Below are 24,352 nucleotides of genomic sequence, written 5' to 3' on the forward strand. Positions count from 1 at the left end.
AGGTGAACCTTTCCCCCATATTCTGTTTGGCTTGTTTTAAGAATCTCACTAAGTAGCCAGACTGCTTTGAATTTGCAGAGATTTACCTGCCTCTGCCTCCTAAGAACTGGAATTACAGGCTTGTACCACCATGTATGGCATTATATATGGTCCATCTGTATTATTTATAATAAACCAGTAAACAACTCCCTGAGATCTGTGAGCTGCTAAAACAGAGTCATCAAACTGAAGAGGTTGCGATGAGGACCTGGAGTAGTTGGGAGATTAAAAGCACAGGTAAAAATCACCCTGGGTTTGCAATTGATATCTGAAGAGTAGGGCAGCAAATATCTTGGGATCTGAACTCTCCACCTATGGGACTATCAATAGGTACATAATGTCAGAACAAAATGGGATTAGATGACACCCAGCTGGCATCCCTTCTGCTGAATTGCTTGCTTGCTTTCTGGGGGTAAGGAGACACATACTTTTTGAGGTTATAGTTTCTTGCCTTGCAGTATGATATGGATCATTTATCTTCCCAAATAAAATATGGTTACTAAGAAAGAATGTTGAGATAAATCTAGTGTGGTAGCACATAACTTTAATCCCAGCACTCGGGAGGCAGAGGCCAACCTGATATACAAACAAATTCAACTCCAGCACAGTCAGGGCTATTACACAGAAAAACCCTGTCTCCACCCCCGCCCCCAGAAGGCAATTGTAAACCCTGTGGCAAATACTTATAGAAGGGATGTAGTAAGCAATCGTGCCATGGAGTTCATCACCTAAGTTGTCCTGATAGAAACTGCCCTTACTAATTCAACTGGACTGCTGGCATGAATCCTGTGTTCTATAGGGACACTTGTGTCTCCTCTTTGGCTATCAGACATTACAAGAATGGACTCCAAGAAATCAGAATTTCCCTAGAAATCTCCTGCAGAGAAGAGTCTTAAGACATTAGAAGGAACTGTTCAAGGAGAAAGATTATCAACTTGGCAGATAATCATTCAAGAGACTGAACTTGCAAGAGAGACACAGACATCAAACCATGTCTTAGCTAGACTTAGACATATTTCTCGCCTTCTAGTTAAACCTTACCCTCAAGCTAAAATCATAAAGAGGAAGTGGGGAAACTGCTGGTTCTCTTTGTCCTTCTCATTAGTCAAACTAAGCAATTTTTATTTCTTTACACTGTTAGTTTGGCTCTTTTAATTGGCTTATAAAGGACAGGTGGCCAACATGACCCCTAAGTATGGCAACATTAATAATGTTTTACAAATGAGCATAATAAAATTTCAAGCTGCAGTCTAGTGTATTGTTGTGCTTCAAACATTTTAACAGATAGTATTTGCTATGTTTGATTGTACAAAGAATAGAAAACCATTAATACTAAAAAATAAAAAGCCTAAAAAGAGCCAGGTCTGGTAGTGCATGCCTGTTTTCAGAAATAAAACACATCATCAAAGAAAAACAAACTGAAGAAAAACAAGCTATGGCTCAAAGTTATGTTTACATTAATACTAAAAATTATACAGGGGCTAGAGAGATGGCTAAGAAGTTAAGGGCACTGGCTGCTGTTCTTAAGGTCCTGAGTTCAATTCCCAGCAACCACATGGTGGCTTACAACCATCTACAATATGATCTGATGCCCTCCTCTGGTGTGCAGATGTATATGCAGGTAGAGCATTCATACACATAAAATAAATAAACCTTTAAAAACTTTTATATAACAGTAAATTATAACTACTAACAAATATTACATTAAAGGTTTACAGTCACATTTTATGATACTTATATGCTGCCCACTGAGCTAAGGACACCTTATATCCCCCCCCCTTTTTAATTATTTATTTTATGTATGTGAGAACACAGTAGCTCTCTTCAGACACACCAGAAGAGGGCATCAGATCCCATTACAAATGGTTATGAGCCACCAAACAGTTGCTGGGAATTGAACTCAGGACCTCTAAAAGAGCAGTCAGTGCTCTTAACTGCTGAGCTTTTTTTTTTTTTTTTTTAAAGATTTATTTATTATATGTAAGTACAGTGTGGCTATCTTCAGACACACCAGAAGAGGCCATCAGATCTCATTACAAATGGTTGTGAACTGTTTAGCCATCTTTCCAGCTCCTATACACCATCTTAAATACATATAAATTAAGTCTTGTGGGGTCCTATGAAAGATTTCAATAGTTAGGAGCACTTGCTGTTCAATCAGGACCCAAGTTCAGTCAGTCCTTCTTCCTGAATGCTAATTATTCACAACCTAGAAAACTCCAATTCTAGGTGACACAATGCCCTTTTCTGTTTCTGGCCTCTGGGGGATCAGATGCCCACATGATATATATGTATATACACATATACATACATTCACACAGGCAAGAGCCAGGTGCTGACATTTGTCCTTTGACTTTTACATACACTCTTGTATGTACATACGCACATGCACATACTTAAAAATATGTTCCTTGTTCATGTTCTGCTGATAAACCCAGAGCACCATGACTGCTTTGTAATTGCCCTACCACTGATGTATACTCCAGGTCAGAAGATATTTCTTGCCTCTTTTTTGTAGTATTGAGGTTAAACACAAGGCTTTACACGTCAGGCAGGTGGGCTGCCTGTGAGCTAGGTCTCCAGTTTGAGAATATTTCTTAAGTTTTTGGAGACTAAATTTCATGTAGTCTATGTAGGTTGGCCTCAAATTTGTTATGAAGTTAAAGGTAACTTTTCTGTTGTTCTCCTTCCAAGTACTGTGATTACAGGTATGTTATGAAATCTGGCTCAGAATATTTTTTCGTTTTCTTCTTTTTCCTTTCTCCTTTTCTTGTTTGTTTGTTTGTTTGTCAGAGCTGGGCATAGTGGCTCACATCTTTAATACTGCAAATCCAAGGCTAGACACAGTGAGTCCTAGGACAGTCAGGGCTACACAGAGAAACTCTGTCTCAAAAACAAAGTGGAACAAAATTTATTTTCATTTTATGTGTAGGGGTATTTTGCCTGTAACATGAAAAGGACATTTGATTCCCTAGAACTAGTGTTACTGACAGTTAGCGTCAGCATGTTTGCTGGGATTTAAAGTGCTAGTAACAGACGATAGTAATCATCTCTTTAGCACGTGTAATGTACATATACACATACATTCTGTCACACAAACCTACACATGAATATTTATGTGTATGACTATTTTGCCTGGTGCCAACAGAGGTTAAAAAATAAATAAAAAAGAGGGCATTTGATCCTCTGGAACTGGAGTTTTAGATAGTTGTGAGCCAACAGATGAGTTGTCCTCTGCAAGAACAAGTGTTCCTAACTTCTGAGCCATCTCTCCAGTCCCAAAAGATAAATCTTCTAAGTAGACACAAGTATATGCCAAGTATAAACACACTTTTATATTATTTTCTCATTTCTCTGAGAGATCATACTACTTATATGTTGACCAAAGTGGCTTCAAATTCTCAATCCTCCTGCCTCGGCAACCTGAGTGTCAGGATTACAAATGGGCCACAATGTTTGCCTTACAAATGTATTTTAAATTTTACTGAAAAGTGCTTTAAAGGTCAGTTAGGCATGATACATGCCTACACACCTAGCACTCTAGAGGATAAAGAGAAGCTGAATTAAGAGGCTAGCCTAGGCTACACAGTAAGACCTTGTCTAAAAGCACTTGGAAAAACTAATCATCAATGTGGAAGAATAAGGTGAGTACTTGGCACAGAGCTTCTACAGCACACATGGCCCTGTGTGTGTTTGGGGACAGGAAAATGTGATCAGACACAAGTTACTGTTCTACACTATTTCTGTACCTCAAGGACTAGGATAATATCATTATTTACTTCTTATCTGTTTAAAAATTAAATGTATAATATAACTGGGCATGGCCTTGCACACCTTTAATCCCAACACTTGGGAGGCAGAGGCAGGCTGACTGCAAGCTGAGTCCAGCCTGGTATACAGAGCAACTTATAGGGCAGCAACTTATTATATTCTATATAAACTGTTTGATACAATGTTGACTATAACAACTAAGAAATATTCTGAGGGTTGGAGAGTCTGAGGCAAGAGGACCCTCATTTTAAGGCCAGCCTTAATTATGTAGTGAGAACATCTGAAAAAAAAAAGAAAATGAAAAGAGAAGGGAGAGAGACAGAGACAGAGAGGCAGAGAAATAAATACTCCTTGGTATTTATACAAAAAAGGAATTTAAGTTCAAATAAAAACCTGAATATGGATGCTTACAGCAGCTTGATTCATAACTGCCAAAATTTGGAAACAAGCAAAACATCCCAGTAAGTGAATAAATTGTAGCCTATGCAAAAAGCAGATTTGTTTGTTTGTCTGTTTGTTTGAGACAGGATCTCACTATACAGCCTGGGCTGGACCTTGCTGTGTAGAACAGACTGGCACAATTCAAAGAAATCCACCAACCTCTGCTTTCCAAGTGCTGGAATTAAGAGCCTGTACCACCATACCAGGCTGGAATATTATTCAGTACAAAAAGGAAACATATTATTAAACTACAAAAGGGAATGGGAAAATCTCAGTGTTTACTACTACAGCAAAAAGAGCCAACTGAGAAAAACTGTATACAGTATGATTCCAACCAACACTTTAGAAAAGGCCAAACTATGGGCACTAGGCTGGAAAGATGGCTCACCAGTTAGGCACACATACTGCTCATCCAGAGAATAATTCCCAACACTACATCATACAGCTCACAACCCCTTGTAATTAAGGATATCTAAGGATATCCCACACCCCTTGCCCACTGTAGGCACTTACAATCATATGCACAAAGACAGAGACATATACATATAATCAAAAACATTAGTAATAAAACAACCTATAGGCACAGTAGTAGTAGGATTAGTGGCTGTCAGGAGACAGATGGGGAGGAATGCACAGGTAGAATGCACAAGTTTTTAGGGTAGGAGATCGGTTCCATGCAGTTCTATAATGGTGGATGCTTGCCATCATTTATTTGTCAAAACCCACACACAGTACACCAAACGGAAGCATAAACAGACATTAGATGACAATGTTTCAGAAGAAATTCACCAACTGGAACCACTAATTCTACTCTGGTACAGCATGCTAACATTAGAAGAAGCTGTTGAGTGCATCGGAAGAAGGATTATATGGGAACTCTGTATTTTCTTCTCCGTTCTGCTGTTAACCTAAAATAGCTCTAAAAGTAAAGCTAAGTTAACGGTGAAATAAGATCTCCATCTAACCTAGAAAACAGGGTTTGGTGGTTCCTCAATGTAGTCTGCAATAGTCAGGTTACACATAACTTTACCCAATCCTCAAAAGAGCAATAGGACAAACAGACATTATATTCCCGTTCTCTAAACTCACTACATTCAGAAATAATAAGCCAGAGACAAAAGTAAATTAAAAAAAAAAAAAAAAAAAAAAAAGGACAAGCTGTGGTGGTGCACACGGTTAGTCCCAGCACTCTGGAGGCAGAGGAGGATGCATCTGAGTTAGAGGCCAGCCTGTACTAAAGAGAAGCCCTGTCTCAAAAAATAGATAAAAGTAAAAGATGAAGCAGGAGGTTAAGTGTTCAAGGCCAGTCTTAGCTACATAGTAGATCCCCTTTTCAGAAAGAAAAATGAAACAAAACAAAAACTCTCTAAAAATAAACTGGGTACAACATCATTCAGTGGTGGAGTACATGAGGTGCCTACCCCTGGAATCCATCATGTGTCCAACCTCTCCACACAAAACAGTCTAAACATCTCCCAAAAAGAGCTGACTGAATATTTCAATATTTATAGCAGTAGGGTTAAAATTCAGGGCCTTGCACATGTTACACAAGTATTCTACCACTGAACTACACACCAGCCATTAATATTTGCTTTTTATAAGCATTATTTTCAGGGGGGTGCACACCACAGCACACTATGTCACCTTCCACCATGTGGGTTCAGAAGCTCCAACACAGGCCTCAGAGTGCCAAAGTCTTTTCCCTTCTCAGTCTTCCCATTATAAAGGCCACATGAATTTTCAGAATAATGACGATAAGTCGACTTCAAAGAAGGTAACTAGTGTTATTTATCTATATACATAATTATATGACAGAACATACATTAGAGAAGTCAGACAAGGGTTTACAATCAACTGAAGAACCATTACTTCTTTGTCAGGTTTAACAATTTGTTCTAATGATGCATTTGGCAATATCCTATTATTACATTAAATATATGCACACTTCCATAAGTACACATTCAAATACACATCTGTATTTCAAGAACAAACTATGTAGTTTAGGTCAAGCTTATATAGATAAGCCAAAGTGATGCTGGTAAATCTAGGGCTTCTAACAGACTAGAACTTCGAACAGACATATTTCACCAGGGGAAATCCTTTCCCACACACTAACGCTTCAAGCAGAAAGATATACTCAGGAAAAGGCCAGCACAAAACTTTCCAATGATCCTTTTCTAAGTGGCTTTACTCAATCTGTCTGTTTATGATAAATTAAAAGGCAGGTTACCTGTCAGGACCTGAATTTGGGCACTCAAATTTTGAGTTTCGTATTTTTCTTGCAGACGCTGAGGACAACACTAGCCCTGCCCTGTGTAGGAAGGTACACTCCTTGCACTGGTTTAAGTGCTAGTATTTCACCAACCCTTGAAGTGCAGAACAGTAAAAAAAAGAGTTTTCAGTCATTTTTGCTGAGTAAGATCTCAGTTGTTTTAAATTAACCACAATTAAAAGACAATGTCTTTAAAGTCTAATGGTCTCTCAGGATTAATGCACATACCAAAAGATGACCTTTCTTCACCTATTAAAACTTACTTTAAGGGCTGGAGAGATGGCTCAGCGGTTAAGAGCACTAACTACTCTTCCAGAGGTCCTGAGTTCAATTCCCAGCAACCACATGGTGGCTCACAACCATCTGTAATGAGATCTAATAGCCTCTTCTGGTGTGTCTGAAGACAGCTACAATGTATTTGTATGTAATAAATAAATCTTTAAAAGAAAAACTTACTTGAAAGCATCAAACTATAGTGGCTCCTAATATAAACCCTTTTCTTTTTTTCCTATCTCTATTGACAGGGTCTCACTGTATACTCCTGGCTGCAATGGAACTGACTCTATAGACCAATTTGTCCTGAAACTCATATGAGATCCACCTTCCTCTGCTTTTAGAGAGCAGGGCTTAAAGATATGGGCCACCATGCCTAGCTGAATCAATCTTGCAGAAAGTAATCAATATAAGTATTAATGGGTACTTGATGTGATTAGTTAGATTAAAATGTTCCCTGTTACCAGAAAATACCTCTGGAAAGAGCTGGATCAAATCTGTAACTCTTTGTTCCTAAGAAACAACATGCCATACTCTCCTATAATATGAAAATCATAAAATGTTACTGAATCTAAGGACAAAATTAAATTTTTTGTGTGTGCATGTATGCCTGTGTGTGTGTGTGTGTGTGTGTGTGTGTGTATAAAGGTTAAATCTCAGTTCCTTTTGCAAACCTTAAAATGTCAAATCAATAAAATTACCGTTTTGTAATTACGTTCTAATATCAAATGAGCTCCCACATGACTTTGGGTTTCTCTTGACACTAAAGAAAAGGATTAAGAAACTAGTTCTAAAGGAAAATTGTATTGTTTTTGTTTTTCCAAGACAAGATTTCTCTGTGTAGCCCTGGCTGTCCTGGAACTCATTCTGTAGACCAAGCCTACCTCCAACTCTGAGACTCACCTGCCTCTGCTTCCCAAGCACTGGCAGTTAAATAAAGGCCTGAGCCACTACTGTCAGGTCCAAAAGATTTTAAGTATCTAAAAATGGCAATGTTTTATCAGAGTCTCTACAGATCCTACTCCTTAAGCAGGAATTGCCCTGCTGCTTAAATGGTGAGCACTCCTAGGATTGCTCAACGGCAGGTCACGACCAGCTTAGCACCACTCCGTTGCACAGGGGCCAAACTGTAAAGTCTCCGCCCCTTTCCTGCAGTTTGGTTAGAAAATGTTTAAGTATTCTTGTTTTTGTTTTTAAATTTGTTTGTTTTATGTATGTGAGTAAACTGTCCCTGTTTTCAGCCAGACCAGCAGAGGGCATCCTCTTCCACTTAAGAGGAGCTAGAGAGATGACTCAGTGGTTAAGAGTTCCAAAGGTCCTGAGTTCAAATCACAGCAATGACATGGTGGCTCACAATCATCTGTAATGGGATCAGATGCCCTCTGCTGGTGTGTCTGAAAACAGCTACAGCGCACTCACATTCAAAAAATATTGTTTAGATTCCATTTAAGATAGTTGTGAGCCACCACATGGTTCCTGGGAATTGAACTCAGGACCTCTGGAAGAACAGTCACTGTTCTCAACCACTGAGCCATCTCCAACCCCTTGTTCTTGTTTTTTAAGTGAGCTAAAATGCCTACTGAAAGGCACATTTAATTTACTAGATCTGCCTATCTATACTGGATGCCTCATTAACAGTTAAAAGCCAACAGTGGCAGGGCTGGAGAGATGGCTCAACAGTTAAGAGCAATGGCTGCTTTTCCAGAGGACCCAGGTTCAATTCCCAGCACCCACATGGCAGCTCACATCTATCTGTAACTCTAGTTCCAAAGGATCAGACACCCTCCCACAGACACGTGCAGGAAAAACAACCAGTGCACATGGAACTAAAGAGAAAGAATGATGATTCTGGGTCTTTATATCTTCCATAGCACAAAGTACAAGGTCTAGACTAATGAAGTGTAAAATAGTAGGGTTTTCTTTAAATAAAAACCAATACTGCCTGAGAGAGATGACTGAAGGCTAGTCATGATGGAACTATCTCGTGTTCCCACTTTTCCTCAGAAGAGAGGAGATTGATCATCCTCTCATTTGCCAGGCAATCTTTCAAAAAGTCCCCACTCATTCAAGTCTATTTGAAGCATTTGTTTTTCTAAAGTTGAAATGTAGCAAGCAGTTCGACTTCACAAACTGCTGAGCATAAGCTAACTGTGGCAACAGCATGGACAACCAACATCACCTCATCTTTCCACTGTAAGATGTCTTAAGAAAAAGTCATGACACAAATGCTAGACGTTAAAGTAAACTTGCATGCCTCATTTCAACATAATGTAAAGCAGAAGTACAAAAAATAGAAACTAAGAAAAATATTGGTCATTTAATCTATGTCAAATGAGATTTTCTATAATAAGCCAATAAAATACCCTGACAAGAAATGGCAAAGTAAACACAAAAGTAAAAAGAAGCTGGGCTCCACTGGGCTTATGTGGGATAACATCTGAACCTTAAACCTATTCCAACCATACTGAAACTACACACTTACAATAATTCTCATTTTAAACTTGCTAACAGGTCTCTCACACAAAATACACCATAGTTCTTTCAACGTCCTCATGACTAAGAACATCATCCAACTTCTATCCTTTCCCAGTAATAAGCAAGACTTACTATCTCAAGGTTCAAGGTAATGAGGTCTTTAAAAAAAAAAATATATATATATATAAAAGCTTCTTTGACGAAGCTTTCATATTCAAAGTACTTAATTAAAAAAATAATTCATGGGCTGGAGAGATGGCTCACATGGTGGCTCACAACCATCTGTAATGGGATCTGAAGCCCTCTTCTGGTGTGTCTGAAGACAGCCACAGTGTACTCACATAAAGTAAATAAATATTTTAAAAAATTCATCAGCTTTGTTATGCTTGTTATATATTCATTTTACAAAGGAGAATTTAAATCCTGACACTTCTTTTATCTCAGAATGCACATAAGATAATACTATTCAAATAGTCCAATAAACAACTAACTTACTTTCGTTGCTTTGTTTTGTAGTTTTGTTTTTTTTTTTTGAGACAGTCTCACTGTTCACCAGGTTGGTTAGAAACAGATGACTCTTGCCTCAGTCTCCCAACTCCTGTGCTTACAGGGATGTACCACCATGCCCAGAACATTTGAAGACAAGCAGTGTTGGCGTTTAAACCCAGAAGTCAAGTGTCAGGCCGCCGTCTGTCTCACAGCTCTTACCTTCATCTCCTTCTGGCGCATATGAAGCTGTAATAATGTCAATGTCAGCACAGTTCATCACAATCTGATTGGTTGCCTGCCTTACCTAAGGAAAGGAAAGACAGCTATTGTCAGAAATATGTTCACCTTCCACCTAGGATAATGTTTCATGCAATTTTTTAATACCTAGATTATTTATACAATGGCAGAAACAAGTGAGCTGTTTTAGTACTCATTTAGCAACTCACATTTTCTAAATTATATTAAAAGCAATAATACATGTTTATATTTTTCATACTATTTAAACATCTGATCAATATAATAAACATCGTGTGTTTTCCCAAGTTTGTTTAAACTCTTATCCCTTAAGAACATACAAGGTCCTTAGTTCAAGAACCAAAATACATACATACACACACTTTTTTTAAAAAATTAATTCTTATAAATCTTGTTTCAAAACAAAAAATGTCACCTAATTTAATTTTCTTTAAAAGTGGCTACATTCCTTCCCATTGTATTTTATCAGAACATACCAACCAGTTCCCAAAACATTTATGCCCAACTGATCATGGACAATAAACCTTTTGCCTACTCATCAACTCAATTTAAAAAGGTGGCTGGGAGTCAGGAATGGTAGGGCATGGCTGCAATCCTAGTACTCAGATAGACAGATAGATAGGAGGGTGTGAATTCAAGACCTACCAGGGTCACCTTGTCTCAAAAAAAAAAAAACAAAACAAAACAAAAAAAAAAAAACCCACAAAAACAAAAGAGGTGGCAGAAGATGGCCCTGTGGGTAAATCTCCTGCTGTCAACCCTGACCAACTGAATCTGATCCCCAGGACCTCTCTACACACATGGTATCCTCAAACCCTCCAACAAATAAAATACTCAATGCAGTTTTTTTTAGAAAAACAAATGCAGAGGAAAGGAAGCACTTAACTGGAGATTGCTCCAAAGAGATAAATGAATATTTTTCAAAGTTTAAAACTTTTTTGCCAGGGCTGGAGAGATGGCTCAGTGGTTAAGAGCACTGACTACTCTTCCAGAGGTCCTGAGTTCAAATCCCAGCAACCACATGGTGGCTCACAACCATCTGCAATGAGATCTGATGCCCTTTTCTGGTGTGTCAGAAGACAGCTACAGTGTACTCATATATATAATAAATAAATCTTTAAAAAAAAAAAAAAAAAACTTATGCCAACAAAACAACTGGTTTAGTTGCTGATCTTAATCCTCATCTAAGCAACCATTTGTCATCTATCAACACTTACAGTCAATTTTCATGGCAGCCAAGCATTTGATTTATCAATGTCAACATACCTGAAGCACATTATATTTGGAAATCGCATTTAGCTAATGACTACTATAACCACCTTGAAGGTGTTTAAAATGTTTACTTTGGAAAGCACTGTATACAACATCAAATTAGCAGTAATTTTTCATTCCTCCTATGTTTAGGGAAAATACAACTGTTTATACTAATAAATCAAGCTATTTATTACTTAACAGCTTCTTTCTCTTCTCAGGATACTGACATTTTTAAAAGAGTAAAAGAAGTCAGAAGATCAAAAATATGTACCTTAAAAATAGAACTCCATTAAGCCTTTAAATGTCAGTCAATATTTTTTACACCTTATTAGAAATACATTTTAAAAGGCAACCAAATACAGGATAAGCTATGGAAAGTGACTGAGTTAGCATTTGCTGCCTGGTAAGTAGTAACAACCACTTAAAAGATATGGTGTACTTGTACACATGCAAGCACATGCATGTACACCAGATTAACTGTATTCTCACATGATTTAAAAAAAAATCAGCACTCATCAAACAGTTTATAAAGTAATTAATCAGTACCTGATTTAAGAATTTAAGGACTCTGTGCTGTATTGTATAATTTTGGGGGTACTAACACTAATGTTCAACCAAAGAAAGATAATTTAAAATATGCATATGAACATAAGCATGTGTACTAATTACAAAAAAAATTAAGTCATCTTTCCAACAGTAGCAAGGACCTGAAAATGTAGCATGTTACTTCTCATACTGACACCATCTTGTTAGTAAATACCATGTGTGTTCTGCTATAAAAAACAAGATAAATGGGCTGGAGAGATGGCTCAGTGGTTAAGAGCACTGACTGCTCTTCCAGAGGTCCTGAGTTCAAATCCCAGCAACCACATAATGGCTCCAAACCATCTGTAATGGGATCTGATATCCTCTTCTGGTGTGTCTGAAGACAGCTACGGTGTACTCATCATATAAATAAAAGTTAATTTAAGAAAAAGATAAAAGATAAATGCTGGGCAGTAGTGGTATGTGCCTTGACTCCCAGCACTTGGGAGAGAGACAGGGATCTACCCTGGCCTGCAGAGCAAATTCCAGGGCAGCCAGCACTACACAGAGAAACTCTGTCTTGAAGAAAACAAAATAGAAAGAAAAAAGAACAAGAAGAAAACAATAAACCAAGAGGCCTGGAGAAATGGCTCAGAGGTAAAAAAGTAAAAAGTATTTGTTCCTGGAGAGGACCTGGTTTGGGTTCCCAGTACCCACCACCATTCATAACTCTAGCTCCAGGAGATCTGATGCCCTCACTTGACCTCCATGGGTGCCAGGCATACATGATACACATGCAGTAAAAATACTCATACACATAAAATAATTAAGTCAAAATAGTAAAAACAAAAGCAGGTATCAATTCAAATAAATTTCCACTAAAACTGTCAATTTCTAAGTTTAAAAAGTGAAATGTGCCAGGTAATAGTGGCACATGCCTTCAATCCCAGCACTGAGAATGCAGAAGCAATCAGATCTCTGCAGAGTTCAAGGCCAGCCTGGTCTACACAGAAAAATCCCGTTTGCAGTTGGGGGTTAAACAAGTGAAATGCTTATAACTGTGTTGATAATAAACTTACTTTCAATTCTTCCATTTAATCCCATAGAAGACTAGACTGTCATTTGTTTCAGCTCCAGGATTAAGTCTCTGGACTTCTACACAGGCCGTACTGAAGTAACAGCACGGACCTTGGAAACAATTCACAGTGGAAGATTCCCAGGATCTACAGAGGTAGGAGTCCAATGAGCCTTCTCTGATGAAGTAACATGCTACAGCACCAGGCCTTCCCTTGCTGGAAGGATGACTTCATACTGTGTTGTAACCACATGCATAATAAATACATCTTGCATTTACTGCAGTAAGACTCAATAAGGGTTGTGGATTTAGCTCAGTGGTAGAACCCTTGCCTGGCAAGCCCAAGGCCCTGGGTTAAGTCCTCAGCTGGAGGGTTGGGGGGGAATTCTCAATAGATTTTTTTTTCCTGATTGCCATATCTAGATTTAAAAAAAAAAAAAAAAAAAGTCCAGTGTTGTAACTATATATACAGTCATTTGGAAGCCTGGGATACTTTCCCTAATAAGTGACTCCATGACTCCACTGTTAAAACTTTGTAATGGTTGTCGTATTGGTGGATCAGAACTATAATTTCTCAAGTCAATGAGAAGCAAATAATCAGTCAATTGGAACTGAACTAAATTTTCTTACAAGAGATGCTGAAAAGAGCAAAGTGAAGGTGGATACTTTCCTTTTCTCCTCCCCCATATCCCCCTCCCCATCTCTCTCTCTCTCTCTCTCTCTCTCTGTGTGTGTGTGTGTGTGTGTGTGTGTGTGTGTGTGTGTGTGTGTGTTTCTCTGTGTAGCTTTGACTGTCCTGGAACTCACTGAAGACCAGGCTAGCCTCAAACTCACAGAGGTCTGCCTGCCTCTGCCTCCCAAATGCTGGAATTAGAGGTGTATACCAATACCCAGCTTTTTTCTGGGAGTGTGGGGGTTCAGGGGGGCAGGTTTCACGTAAACTAGAAAGGTGCTGAATTCACTGTTCAAAAAAAGACAACCTTAAACTTCGGATCCTCTGCTTTTACCTTCCAAGCGAGGAGATCAGGCAGATGGCACTCACTACCCCAGGGTGCTAGGGGACAAGCCCAGGAGTCTGCACACTAGAAAAGCACTCACCAAGTGAATTGCAGCCACAGCCCCTATCTGTGACTTTTTCCAAAAAAATAGCATAAGCAGTCTGAAGCAATGAGGCAAAATATTAAATCTAGGTAAGTTATTTTCTTTATTTCTAAAACATTTTCTGACTCAAAATAAAAACATAACAAGTGAGCAAATAAACCAAAAACCACAGGCTCATAAGGTGTTCAAAAGCAAATCTTGGGCTGGAGAGATGGCTCAGTGGTTTGACTGCTCTTCCAGAGGTCCTGAGTTCAATTCCCAGCAACCACATGGTAGCTCACAATCATCTGAAATGGGATCTGATGCCCTCTTCTGGTGTGTCTGAAGACAGCAACAATGTACTCATAAAAGAATAAATAACTTTAAAAAATAATAATGAAAAAATAAAATAAATCTCTAAAATCTGGGTTGCCAAACCTAGCAACAGAACAACTATCAGAAGGCTTGGTTCTTGGCCACTGACTGACGTACAGATTAGAATAGACTTACTTTACAATAAAAACAGGCTCATTTATGTAGCAAAGTTCAAAGAAGTTTCCTAGATAACTTGCTACTCAAGACTATGTTTATCCCAGCTGTATTACCCATTGATAATCTAGAATCAGGAAGTTAAATGAAAAAGGAAAAAAATGGGGCTGGAGAGATGGCTCAGTGGTTTGACTGCTCTTCCAGAGGTCCTGAGTTCAATTCCCAGCAACCACATGGTGGCTCACAACCATCTGTAATGAGATCTAATGCCCTCTTCTGGTGTGTCTGAAGACAGCTACAGTGTGCTTATAAATAAATAGAGATAGATAGATATATAGATAGATAGATAGATAGATATTTAACAAAAAGGCTGGAACACAACACCAGAATAATACAAGTCCATACAATAAAGCATGTACCATTCACTTAGAAGCGAATCCATCAAACTCTCAGAAAGTCATTTTTGTCTGGCTCATTACATAGACCTCTTCAGCTCATTGTTCAGTAAAACAGAAGACAGTGCGAAATAGGTAGTGTGACAAGACACAATACACAACAAAGCAATGTCTGAGAACAAGGAACCCACACACAAACTTTAAAGGACAGGTATTAAGTTAGCGAATTATACAGTGTAGTTTGAGGTAACTTCTTTAAGTATTCTAACATCAATGACAGACATTCAGAATGATCCAGTACTTCAAAAAAGAAAAAGAAATCTAGGAAATGAATTATAAAGCTTAAACATTTCCACTCGAATCGGGTGAATACTTTTAAAAGTTTAAATGTTTCAACAGTAAGTTTGATTTATATGAAAAATTCACTACAGAATACAATGTCAGGTGGCCTCAGACAAAACCTTAATAAATAAAAATTTTACTTTGAGGGAGTGGTAATGCTGGGCCTCTGAGCTAAGTTACTGCACAATCTAAATGCTAACCATGAACTCTACCACCCAACTGCGTTTGCTCAATTTTGCTCTTTATCTCTCCCTTTATCTTTCTTTTGTGTCTGTCTGCCTTTCTGTCTCTATTTCAAGACAAGGTCTCACTATGCAGCCCTGGCTGATTTGGAACTGGCCTTGAACTTGTGGTAATTAATCCTCCTGCCCTCTGAGAGCTAAAGTTACAGGCATAAGCGACAAGGCCCAGTTTGATGACTTATAGTTCTTAATTTATAGATACATTTTTAAAAAGCTGGACATAAAAATGTAGAGCTGGAGAAATGGCTCAGCAGTTAAGCGCACTGGTTGCTCTTCCAAAGGTCCTGAGTTCAATTCCCAGCAACCACATGGTGGCTCACAACCATGTGTAATGGAATCTGATGCCTTCTGGTGTCTTAAGACAGCTACAGTATACTCATATACATAAAATAAATAAATCTTTAAAAAAATGTGAACAAAGTCTTTATTACCCATCTTCTAAACTTTATTTATTTGCTAGGGATTGAACACAGGTCCCTGAAACACACATTACTATTAAGCTACACCCTTAACACCCCAAATTTAAGATCAATCAATGAACTAATGCTATCTAATTTTGCTGTTTTTTAAAGTAATTAAAAACTGTCAACCATCATTACAGAAAATATGGGCATAACACAGGGTTAATAAAAACAATCACTTAGATGGCAAGCTGTTAGCTGCCAAACCACCCTGTTTCTGTTATTCTCCTCTCCTGCCAATGTAGTCATCTGCAACATGGATTAGTTTGTTGGTAGAAACTTGGCAAGTATAACCTGATTTCTGGGCTTCATGGATAAGTTAATTTCTGAGACAAAGAAATGTCCAACTCTGGTTCTAGCTGCTTAAGCAAAAGGCTGCAGTCACACTCAGTAAAGCTAGAACCCAATTTAACTCATCATCTACTGATCCAAAACACCAAATATAAAAGTGAAAATCAAATTAATTATAAGCCTAAAAATCTCTTCAGGCCCATAAGACATTTTCAGAGCCCGCTAAAGTGACCCGTGTTTCCAATCCTAGCACTCCAAAGGCAGAAGGGCTGATGAACCTTTGAAGGTGTCCAGGAATACACACACGGCTGAGTTCCATATCAGCCATCAAGTATAAGACCCCATTTCAAAAACCTACTGAGTTAGAATAGTCATCTATGAGTTGGGCAGGAGCCTGAGTTCAAGGCCAGCCTGATCTAATGAATGAGTACCAGGACAGCCAGGGCTACATAGAGAAACCCTGTCTCAGAAAAACAGACACAAAACAAACAAAAAGAAGTCATCTATGTAAAAAGGCAATTTTTACATTCACCTTTCAGGAGTCCGACACCTGAGGCCAGGTTAAAAATCCACCAAGTTTCTAATATATAACCTGTACAAGTACTCTGCCATAAAATTTTGCAACTAAAACAACCAAGGCAGCCATGCGACTTTCAATACTCAGTGTAATATGATATCAACTGCTAAGAAAGTGACTTAATGTCATTAGCCCATTTAAAATTTAGAATATTTTTAATTTCCACAATAATACCACCTAATGCCACAATTCCAACATACAACATCAATTCAGGGATCCAGTTGTTTTAACTAATGTTTATCCTTTTACACTTCCAAAGGGATAAAAAGTCTAATCACCCCCCCCCCTTCATCAACTTGTTAGATTTGCTGTTACCACATCTTTGTGTGGCCACCTAGCCTGAAAAGAATTTCTGGGAAATTTTTTTTCCTTTTCATTTTTGAAGGTCAGAAAGATGGCTCAGTGGGTAAAGGCATTTGCTGCCAAGACTCTCGAGCACTCAAGTTCAATCCCAAAGCCAACATGGAGGAAACATAGAACCTACTCCAGAAAATTGTCCAGTGACCTCTACAGACATGCATGGCACTGCATTCACGTGTGCACACCCACACAGACACACTGCAGTCACAGCTGAATACACAAATCAAAGGAGGAAAATGTTTCGCTAATTCTTTGTGATGTCTAGTCTATCAAAAAGATCCACTTTATTTCCTTGTATCAGACTCACAAATCACCCAGACACAAAGGTGTGTGTGCCTGGAATCCAAGACAGACACTCTGGAAGCTGAGGTGTGAGATAGTGAGTTTAAAGAAACAAGTCCTACTGCTAGGTAACAGACAACCTTGTGTGCTTCCTCACTGGCAGAAACCAATCTTGCACACATTTTCGTCTCCTTTGTTTTGTTGGTTGGTTGGTTGGTTTGTTTTCAAGACAGGTTTCTCTCTGTGTAACACTGGCTGACCTGGAACTCACTCTATAGACCAGGCTGGCCTCAAACTCAAAGAGATCTGCCTGCCTCTGCTTCCTGGGTGCTGGGATTAAAGGCATGCCCCCAAACTTGTTTTCAACTCTTTAGAAAGTAGGAAGAGGTAAAAGTGATTACTATGGAAACCAAGCAGCCTGAGTTAGAACCCGAGATCTCAGAGTGAAAGGGTAAGAGAAAGAGTTGACCTCTGACCATACATGCCACAGCTCCCACGAACCCCCACCCACTCACACACAAGCACATTTTTAAAGGGGTGGGGGGAGCATGTTACCGCTTGTTGTTCTAACATTTCAATAAACCTCAACTAAGCAAATCTGTAGTAGTTTTTCTTCAATGTCTTCAGTGTGCACACTTTCCAGATTTATGAACTCGGGTCAGCTTTTTTAACGTTAGTCTTTTCTCATAATTCAAATTCATCCAAGTCTAGGCCCTTCTTCGAAAGGTCACAAGGCATTCGGCTGCTGACAGTGATGCTGACAGCATTTAAGGCCAGCAAAGCCACTGTCCAAATAAATTCTGTACTTTTACACCGGTTTTCAAACTTGAGTATCATACCTTCTTGGCTTCCCAATCATTCGAGTACGCATCTACGTTTCTCTCATTTCATTGCAACACACACCCTCATCTTTTAGGTTGAGGCCTACTGGCCTGGCTTCCTCCAACACTCCTGTTCCCCAACCCCTAGCTAGGGTAGGAAAAGAAACGGAACCAATTAAACTCACACCATTTGTGTCACAGATAGCTATCAAACAGCTCCCAATTTTCATTTCCGATTTCATGTAACACATACACCATGGTCATTTATTGTAACCGTTTGGGACTTTTGTGAGCCACCTATAAGGATGGTCTCCAAAATCAAACAATACTGCCAGATAATGCTTCGGGGAGGAGGGAGGAGCATATGATTCACCAAAAAAAACTGCAAAGAAGAGTAATGGAATATTTCCACCAGTGGCAGGCTAAGACTGAGAGCTTTCTTTCAGAAGAGGGGACTGCTAAACAACCACCACTGAAGCAATAAATCCACCAGGTTTCGAGAGCGAGGCACATAGGAGAAGAGGACCCCAGCTCCTCCGCAGCTTCTCTGGAGGTTAGGGGAGAACAAAGTCACTGCTGCACTGTCATTTGAGGGGAAGGGGGAGGGGGCGGATCATCTTGGAAACCCGGCCCCTGGGCAGGATCAGGCCGGGAGAACTCGGTGAGGCTGCCCGGGATTAACATTCTCGGTCCACTGTGTCCCCCCCCCCCACCTCCGCTTCTAGACTCTCCCCCTCCTCGCTCTCAAGTGCCTGATGACCGCCCCTTCCAATCGATCCCCGGCGGGGTGAAGGGACAACTAGGAAAGAACGCAGCCCGCGGGGCTGCCACCAAGCAGGCAGTTCTAAGCCCCTTCTAGTTCCCCACCCCCCACCCAGCCTCTCCCGGAGCTCGGGGCCCGGAAGGCGGGGACCCAGGGCGCTGCACACAGGTGTGCTGGCCCCTGAGGGGCGCACCGCCCGCCGCCCGCAGGCTCCCGCAGCGCGGTCCCCGCCCGGCCGGAGCCCAGCACGCCAGCCCCGAGGGGTGCGCCGCAGCCGCCTCCCGCTCGGTCCCGCGGCCCACGCGCCCAGCCCGCCCCGGCCTCCAGCCCAGCCCGCGGGCGCGGCCTAACTGCTCGCCCGCCTGCTGCTTGCCCCAGGCGCCCGAGGGTCGCCGTACCTGGGCGGCGGCCTCCAGCTTGCCCTCGAAGGTGAAGTCCAGCAAGTCGGGCTTGAGGCAGAGGCTGTAGTTGATGGGCGACACCTCGGCGGGCAGCCGCTCGAAGGGCCGCTTCTCCGGCATCGCGGCGAGGCCCAGGCTGTGGAGGCGGCGGCGGCGGCGAGAGGAGCGGCTGAGGAGGAGAAGGAGGGGAGGAGGCGGAGGGCCGAGGAGGAGCAGGCGGCGAGCGAGGGAGGGGACGGAGGCTGCCAGCCACATCCACCGGGCGCGGGCGACCGCCTGCCGAGAGCCGCCGGGGAGGCTGGGGCGGGGGGGACAGACCCAGCGGGCGCCTGGGCCGGGCGGGTGGCGGTGCGGGCGGGCTGGCTGCCTACGGGGAAGGGGGCGGAGGGGAGGGCAGGGGAGAAGGGCGGGGAGGGAGGTGGCGGCGGCTGCGTGCGCGGCCCCGCGAGGCGGGCGCGCCCCCGCCGAGGGCGCGCGCCGAGGGCGGGGCGGTGAGGGCGCGGCCGGGGGACGGGAAGGCGCGGGGCGGCTCTTGGCGGTGCACCTGTCGGCCTGTGGCAGGAAAGAGCCATGAAGGGAGTGGAGGAGCTCCTGTGGAAAATGGAAATCTCCGCAGCGGTCGAGTCAGCCGGGTGAGGTGTGGAAACAACCCCTCTACCTCAGCGGAGTGGTCCTGACCCGAGGCTCTTTTCTTTTTAAGTAGCCGGTTGAAGGGCTCTGATCGGAAAACAGTTTTAGCAGAAAACTTTGGTTATCCAAGTCGCTCCAACCAGTGACATCTAGACCCTTAGGAGAGTGATTTCAAACATTAGAAAGACTGGATCCCACGACTTCATATTGAAAACAAGATGCTTCACATGGAGGCTGATGCAGGAGGATCCTCGTGGGCACATAATAAGATTTTGATTCAGGGAAACACAGATGATAGTAATAACCAAATATATGTTTCCGAATTCTTACCTTCTTGTGGTGCTAGGCATTGAACTCATAGCTTTCCCACCGGCGGCAAGCAAGTTGCCACTGAGCCACACAAACCCCAAGCACCTTAATTTTGTTTCTGCTTTTTTTAAATGAAAAAAAAACCCTTTAGCAATTGTGACTTTTGCAAGTTCTGTGACTCTCTCCATTCTGTAGTTATCTCTCTAATTAAGACTTATGTTTAAATCAAGGCAAAAAAAAAAAAAAAAAACTTACCCCTAAAAACATATTTCTTTCTAGAAACTTGTAAGGTAGAGCCAAAGCTTAATTTGCAAAACTCAGTGAAGAATCTTAAACTAAACAAGCACTGTCCTATAGACATTACACCGTGAGCCTCTAGGTAGGATTAAAACAACGGAAATTAAAAATAAATAAAAATTAAAAAAACAACAGAAATTATTGCATCTCATCTCTTTAGCCCAATATATCCAGAAGACTATAGTTTTATCAAGTAATGAATTTTTAAAGTGTTAATGAGAGGCCTGTCGGTGGAGACATAAGCCTCTGGAGGCAGAGGCAAGCAGATCTCTGTGAGTTTGGGGCCGGCCTGCTCTACATACATAGTGTGTTGCTGGAGCAACACAGAGAGACCCTGTCTCAGAAAACAAAAAAAAAAAAAAAAAAAAAAAAAAAAAAGAAGAAAAAAAGAAAAAGTGTTAATGAGATACTTAAGATACCGATTCAAGATATATTCTATATTTCAGTCCAATTCTCACTAACCCCATTTCAAATACTTAATACTCACATATGGATAATTCCTATTGTATTGGGCAGTACAGTTGTGAATACTCAACTTCCCTGTTTTCCTCTGAATCCTACACATGCTTTTAGAAAGATAGCTGCAATCCTTAAGGAGACAGGCCTTTAATATTTCTTAAATGCTCGCTAAATACTTTTTATCAGAAAGCTCTGTGAGGTGGACCTCATCCTGTTTTGTACATGCAAAAATAGGCACACAGAAAGATCATGACTTGTCCAAGTCCTGTGTGGAGCTGGAGTTGGTACCCAGTCGTTTCTGTTTTTCTCCTCAAGAACATTACAACAGCTTCCTTCTTCATAATTCTGCCAATTTAGTTTATTCTAATCTAACTGTGTATCAGCTCCTCAAAATGTTTACATTGTGAAAAAATCCTAAAGGCTTCCTTGTATCAAAGCAACACGGATCTATAACCATCTAAGGCTATCTATGAACTGTTTACCCTTTAACATAAATTCTCTAGTCTAACTCGTTTACTATCTAGCACGTACAGATTGCTGATTTGCTCAGGAATTCATGCTTCAGTGGCCTCCTCATCCTTTTTTGTGAAATGCATGCCCCTCCCTTCCTCACCTTGCCAGGAAGAGTCCTTACTGAGGAACTCCACCCAGAACTAGCCCTTTCCCATTAGCTCCGGAACTCTGCTGATTAATGTGAACTTGTTCTTAGGTTTTGCAATTGAATATTAGGAGTTTTGTTTTGTTTGTAAATCTTTGCAGGATGAACACTAGCAAAAGCTGGCTTGCTTTTTTAATTTTGTTTTTAATGTTTTTCCTGAGACAGGGTCTCACTCTATAGCCCATACTGGCCTCAAAAATCACTATATAGACCAGCCTGGCATGGAACCTTCAGTAATTTTCCTGCCTCAACCTTACAGGCAGGTACCACCACCAGTTGGTTTGTTTTCTCTTTTATTTATTTTCCTCTTCTCCTCTTCTTTTCTCTCTCTCTCTCCCTCTCCCTCCCTTCCTCTCTCTCTCTCTATCTCTCTCTCTCTCTATCTATCTCTATCTATCTATCTATCTATATCTCTCTTTAAGACAGGGTCTCAGTGTGAGGCCTCAGCCTCCAGGGTGCTGGGTTTACAGGCTTGAGCTACCACACCTCTGTCTCTTCATTTTCTTTCTGAATCATCTACTTTTTAAAGAGCTCACACTCTAGTTCTTTTATTGCTTTCAGTACTAGGTCCTGAACAAAGTACATCTCGACTGCTACAATAGGCCAAGAGAGAATGTCTTCTTCCGTCTGTATTGTCTTTTCTGTGTAAGATCTGTGTCCCACAGGAAAACTGTGAACCTAAGACTGTAGACAGTCTCCTTTTATTAAATCACAGGATTAAAAATGACAATGCACAAGGGCTGGAGTCTGGGCTTAGTAGTAGAGGGCTTTAAAACAACTTCAGTAATTTTGAACATTCTGAGAAGGAAGAGAAAGTATTCAGCCCCATCCCTGATCCCATAACACAGGAGATTTCAGTATATCAAGACATTTCCTACCTGGGACTGGATACTCCCTAACATATAGTCCTTCACGGTTTCTCTAAAACAACTGAAATGAAGAACTCCAGGGCACTTGGAAATTCTCCATGGTGCTTCCAACAAGATAGGAAAGTCAATGATGTGGCAAGATCATCAGCCTTACTTTTACTAGGTTTCTAGGCATCTGTTTACCAAGCCCTTGAAAATGTACAAATTAAAAAAAAAAAAAAAATCTCTTCCAGTCTATAAGCATCAATTAAAAAGTTACAGGGGTGGGGAGGGTGCTGGAGAGGTGTCTCAGTGGTTAATAGCACTAGCTGCTCTTCCAGAGGACCTGGGTTCAATTCCCAACAACCACATGGCAGTTCTCAACTGTTAACTCCTGTTCCAGGGGATCTGGCAGCCTCAAACAGAAATATATGCAATCAAAACACCAGTGTACATAAAATGTTTTTTAAAAAATTAAGAGGGGGCTAGCAAGATGGCTCAGTGGCTAAAGGCACTTGCCTTCAAACCTCACAATCTGAGCTTGGCCCCAGAATCTACACAGTGGGGGAAGAACAGACTCTTAGGAATTGTTCATGAACTCCACTTATCCTGTGTCACAAACAAAACCTGCCTAACAACACAATGGGTGGGGTAGAGGGGTCTACTAGAAAGAAAAATGCAAATTAAAAGTTAAGAAGGCCGAGTGTTGAAAGCTCATACCTGTAATCTAACTACTTAGAAGGCTGGGACTGGGGGCTGGAGAGATGGCTCAGTGGTTGAGAGTACTGACTGCTCTTTCAGAGGTTCCGAGTTCAATTCCCAGCAACCACGTGGTGGCTCACAACCATCTATAATGATATCTGGTGTCCTCTTCTGAGTACCAGAATGCTGTATACATAATAAATAAAATAAATCTTAAAAAAGAAGAAGAAGGGGGGGAGGGGAGGGGGGGAGGAGGAGGAGTAGTCTAGGACTGGAGGCTCTCCACTAGTCTGAAGCCAGCCTGGGGTACTTAGTGAGCTTGAGCTATCTTCCAAATAAAAACAGCAACAACAGCCCCTAGAATGTTACCTGTATCTGCCAGGTATGACAGTGCAATTGTAACAGCAGCTATAGGATACGGAAACACTAATGGTGAAGTTCATGGTCATTCACTGCTAGAGTCTGAGACCAGCCAGGGCTACATGAAACACTTTCTCAAAACAACAAAACAGAGGGGGAAGAAGGGAGAGAAGGAGAGAGAGTGTGTGAGAGGGATCTTAGCTCAGCAGGGAAGTGGATCTCTGGAAGTTCAAGGTCATCCTGGTCTACAGAGTGAATCCCAGCTCAGACAGGGCTGCAGAGAGAAGCCTTGTCTCTAAAACCTCAAAATTAATAACTCAAAAAGTACATCTAAATGTAAAAGGCTAAGAAAATAGGCTGGGTAGCTGAGTGGTATGGTGCTTGCTTGCCCAGAGCTCACAAGGAGATCATTTCAGTGTCCTCTCTGACCAAGGAAAAACAAGATGTACACATTTCCTTCCTTGGTTTCGCCATCCATAAGTGAGCTATGTGCTGCAATTGTGGCTAGAAATTCTCTGCCATTTTTGTAATTTGCATGGGTAAAGGGCCAGCATAAAGGAGAGAGAGGCTTCAAAGCAGAGAGAGTATAGGAGTTAGAGTAGGGAGCCAAAATATCCAGGCTGGAAAGAGGAAGATGTTAAAGACTATGGGAGACCAGACCCAAACCCACCACGTTAGATCAAAACAAAACATCACTACTTCTGACTTGGAAATTA

The 24,352-nt window shown here is 41.0% G+C and overlaps 1 protein-coding gene across 1 annotated transcript in view; it reads right to left on the reverse strand.

The window, feature by feature from the left end:
• The window catches only part of NPEPPS (aminopeptidase puromycin sensitive), a 76,225-nt gene extending 56,480 nt beyond the window's left edge, over positions 1–19,745 (reverse strand). The window contains exons 1-2 of the mRNA XM_080924262.1: positions 19,371–19,745; positions 9,980–10,064 (exon numbers count right to left, since the gene is read on the reverse strand). Coding sequence (XP_080780388.1) covers positions 9,980–10,064; positions 19,371–19,628 — 343 coding nt within the window. The 5' untranslated portion in view covers positions 19,629–19,745. The remainder of the gene's footprint in view (positions 1–9,979; positions 10,065–19,370) is intronic.
• Between the last annotated feature and the right edge of the window lie 4,607 nt (positions 19,746–24,352).

This window comes from Micromys minutus (assembly GCF_963924665.1).
Source record: "Micromys minutus genome assembly, chromosome: 10".
NCBI classification, from domain to species: Eukaryota; Metazoa; Chordata; class Mammalia; order Rodentia; family Muridae; genus Micromys; species Micromys minutus.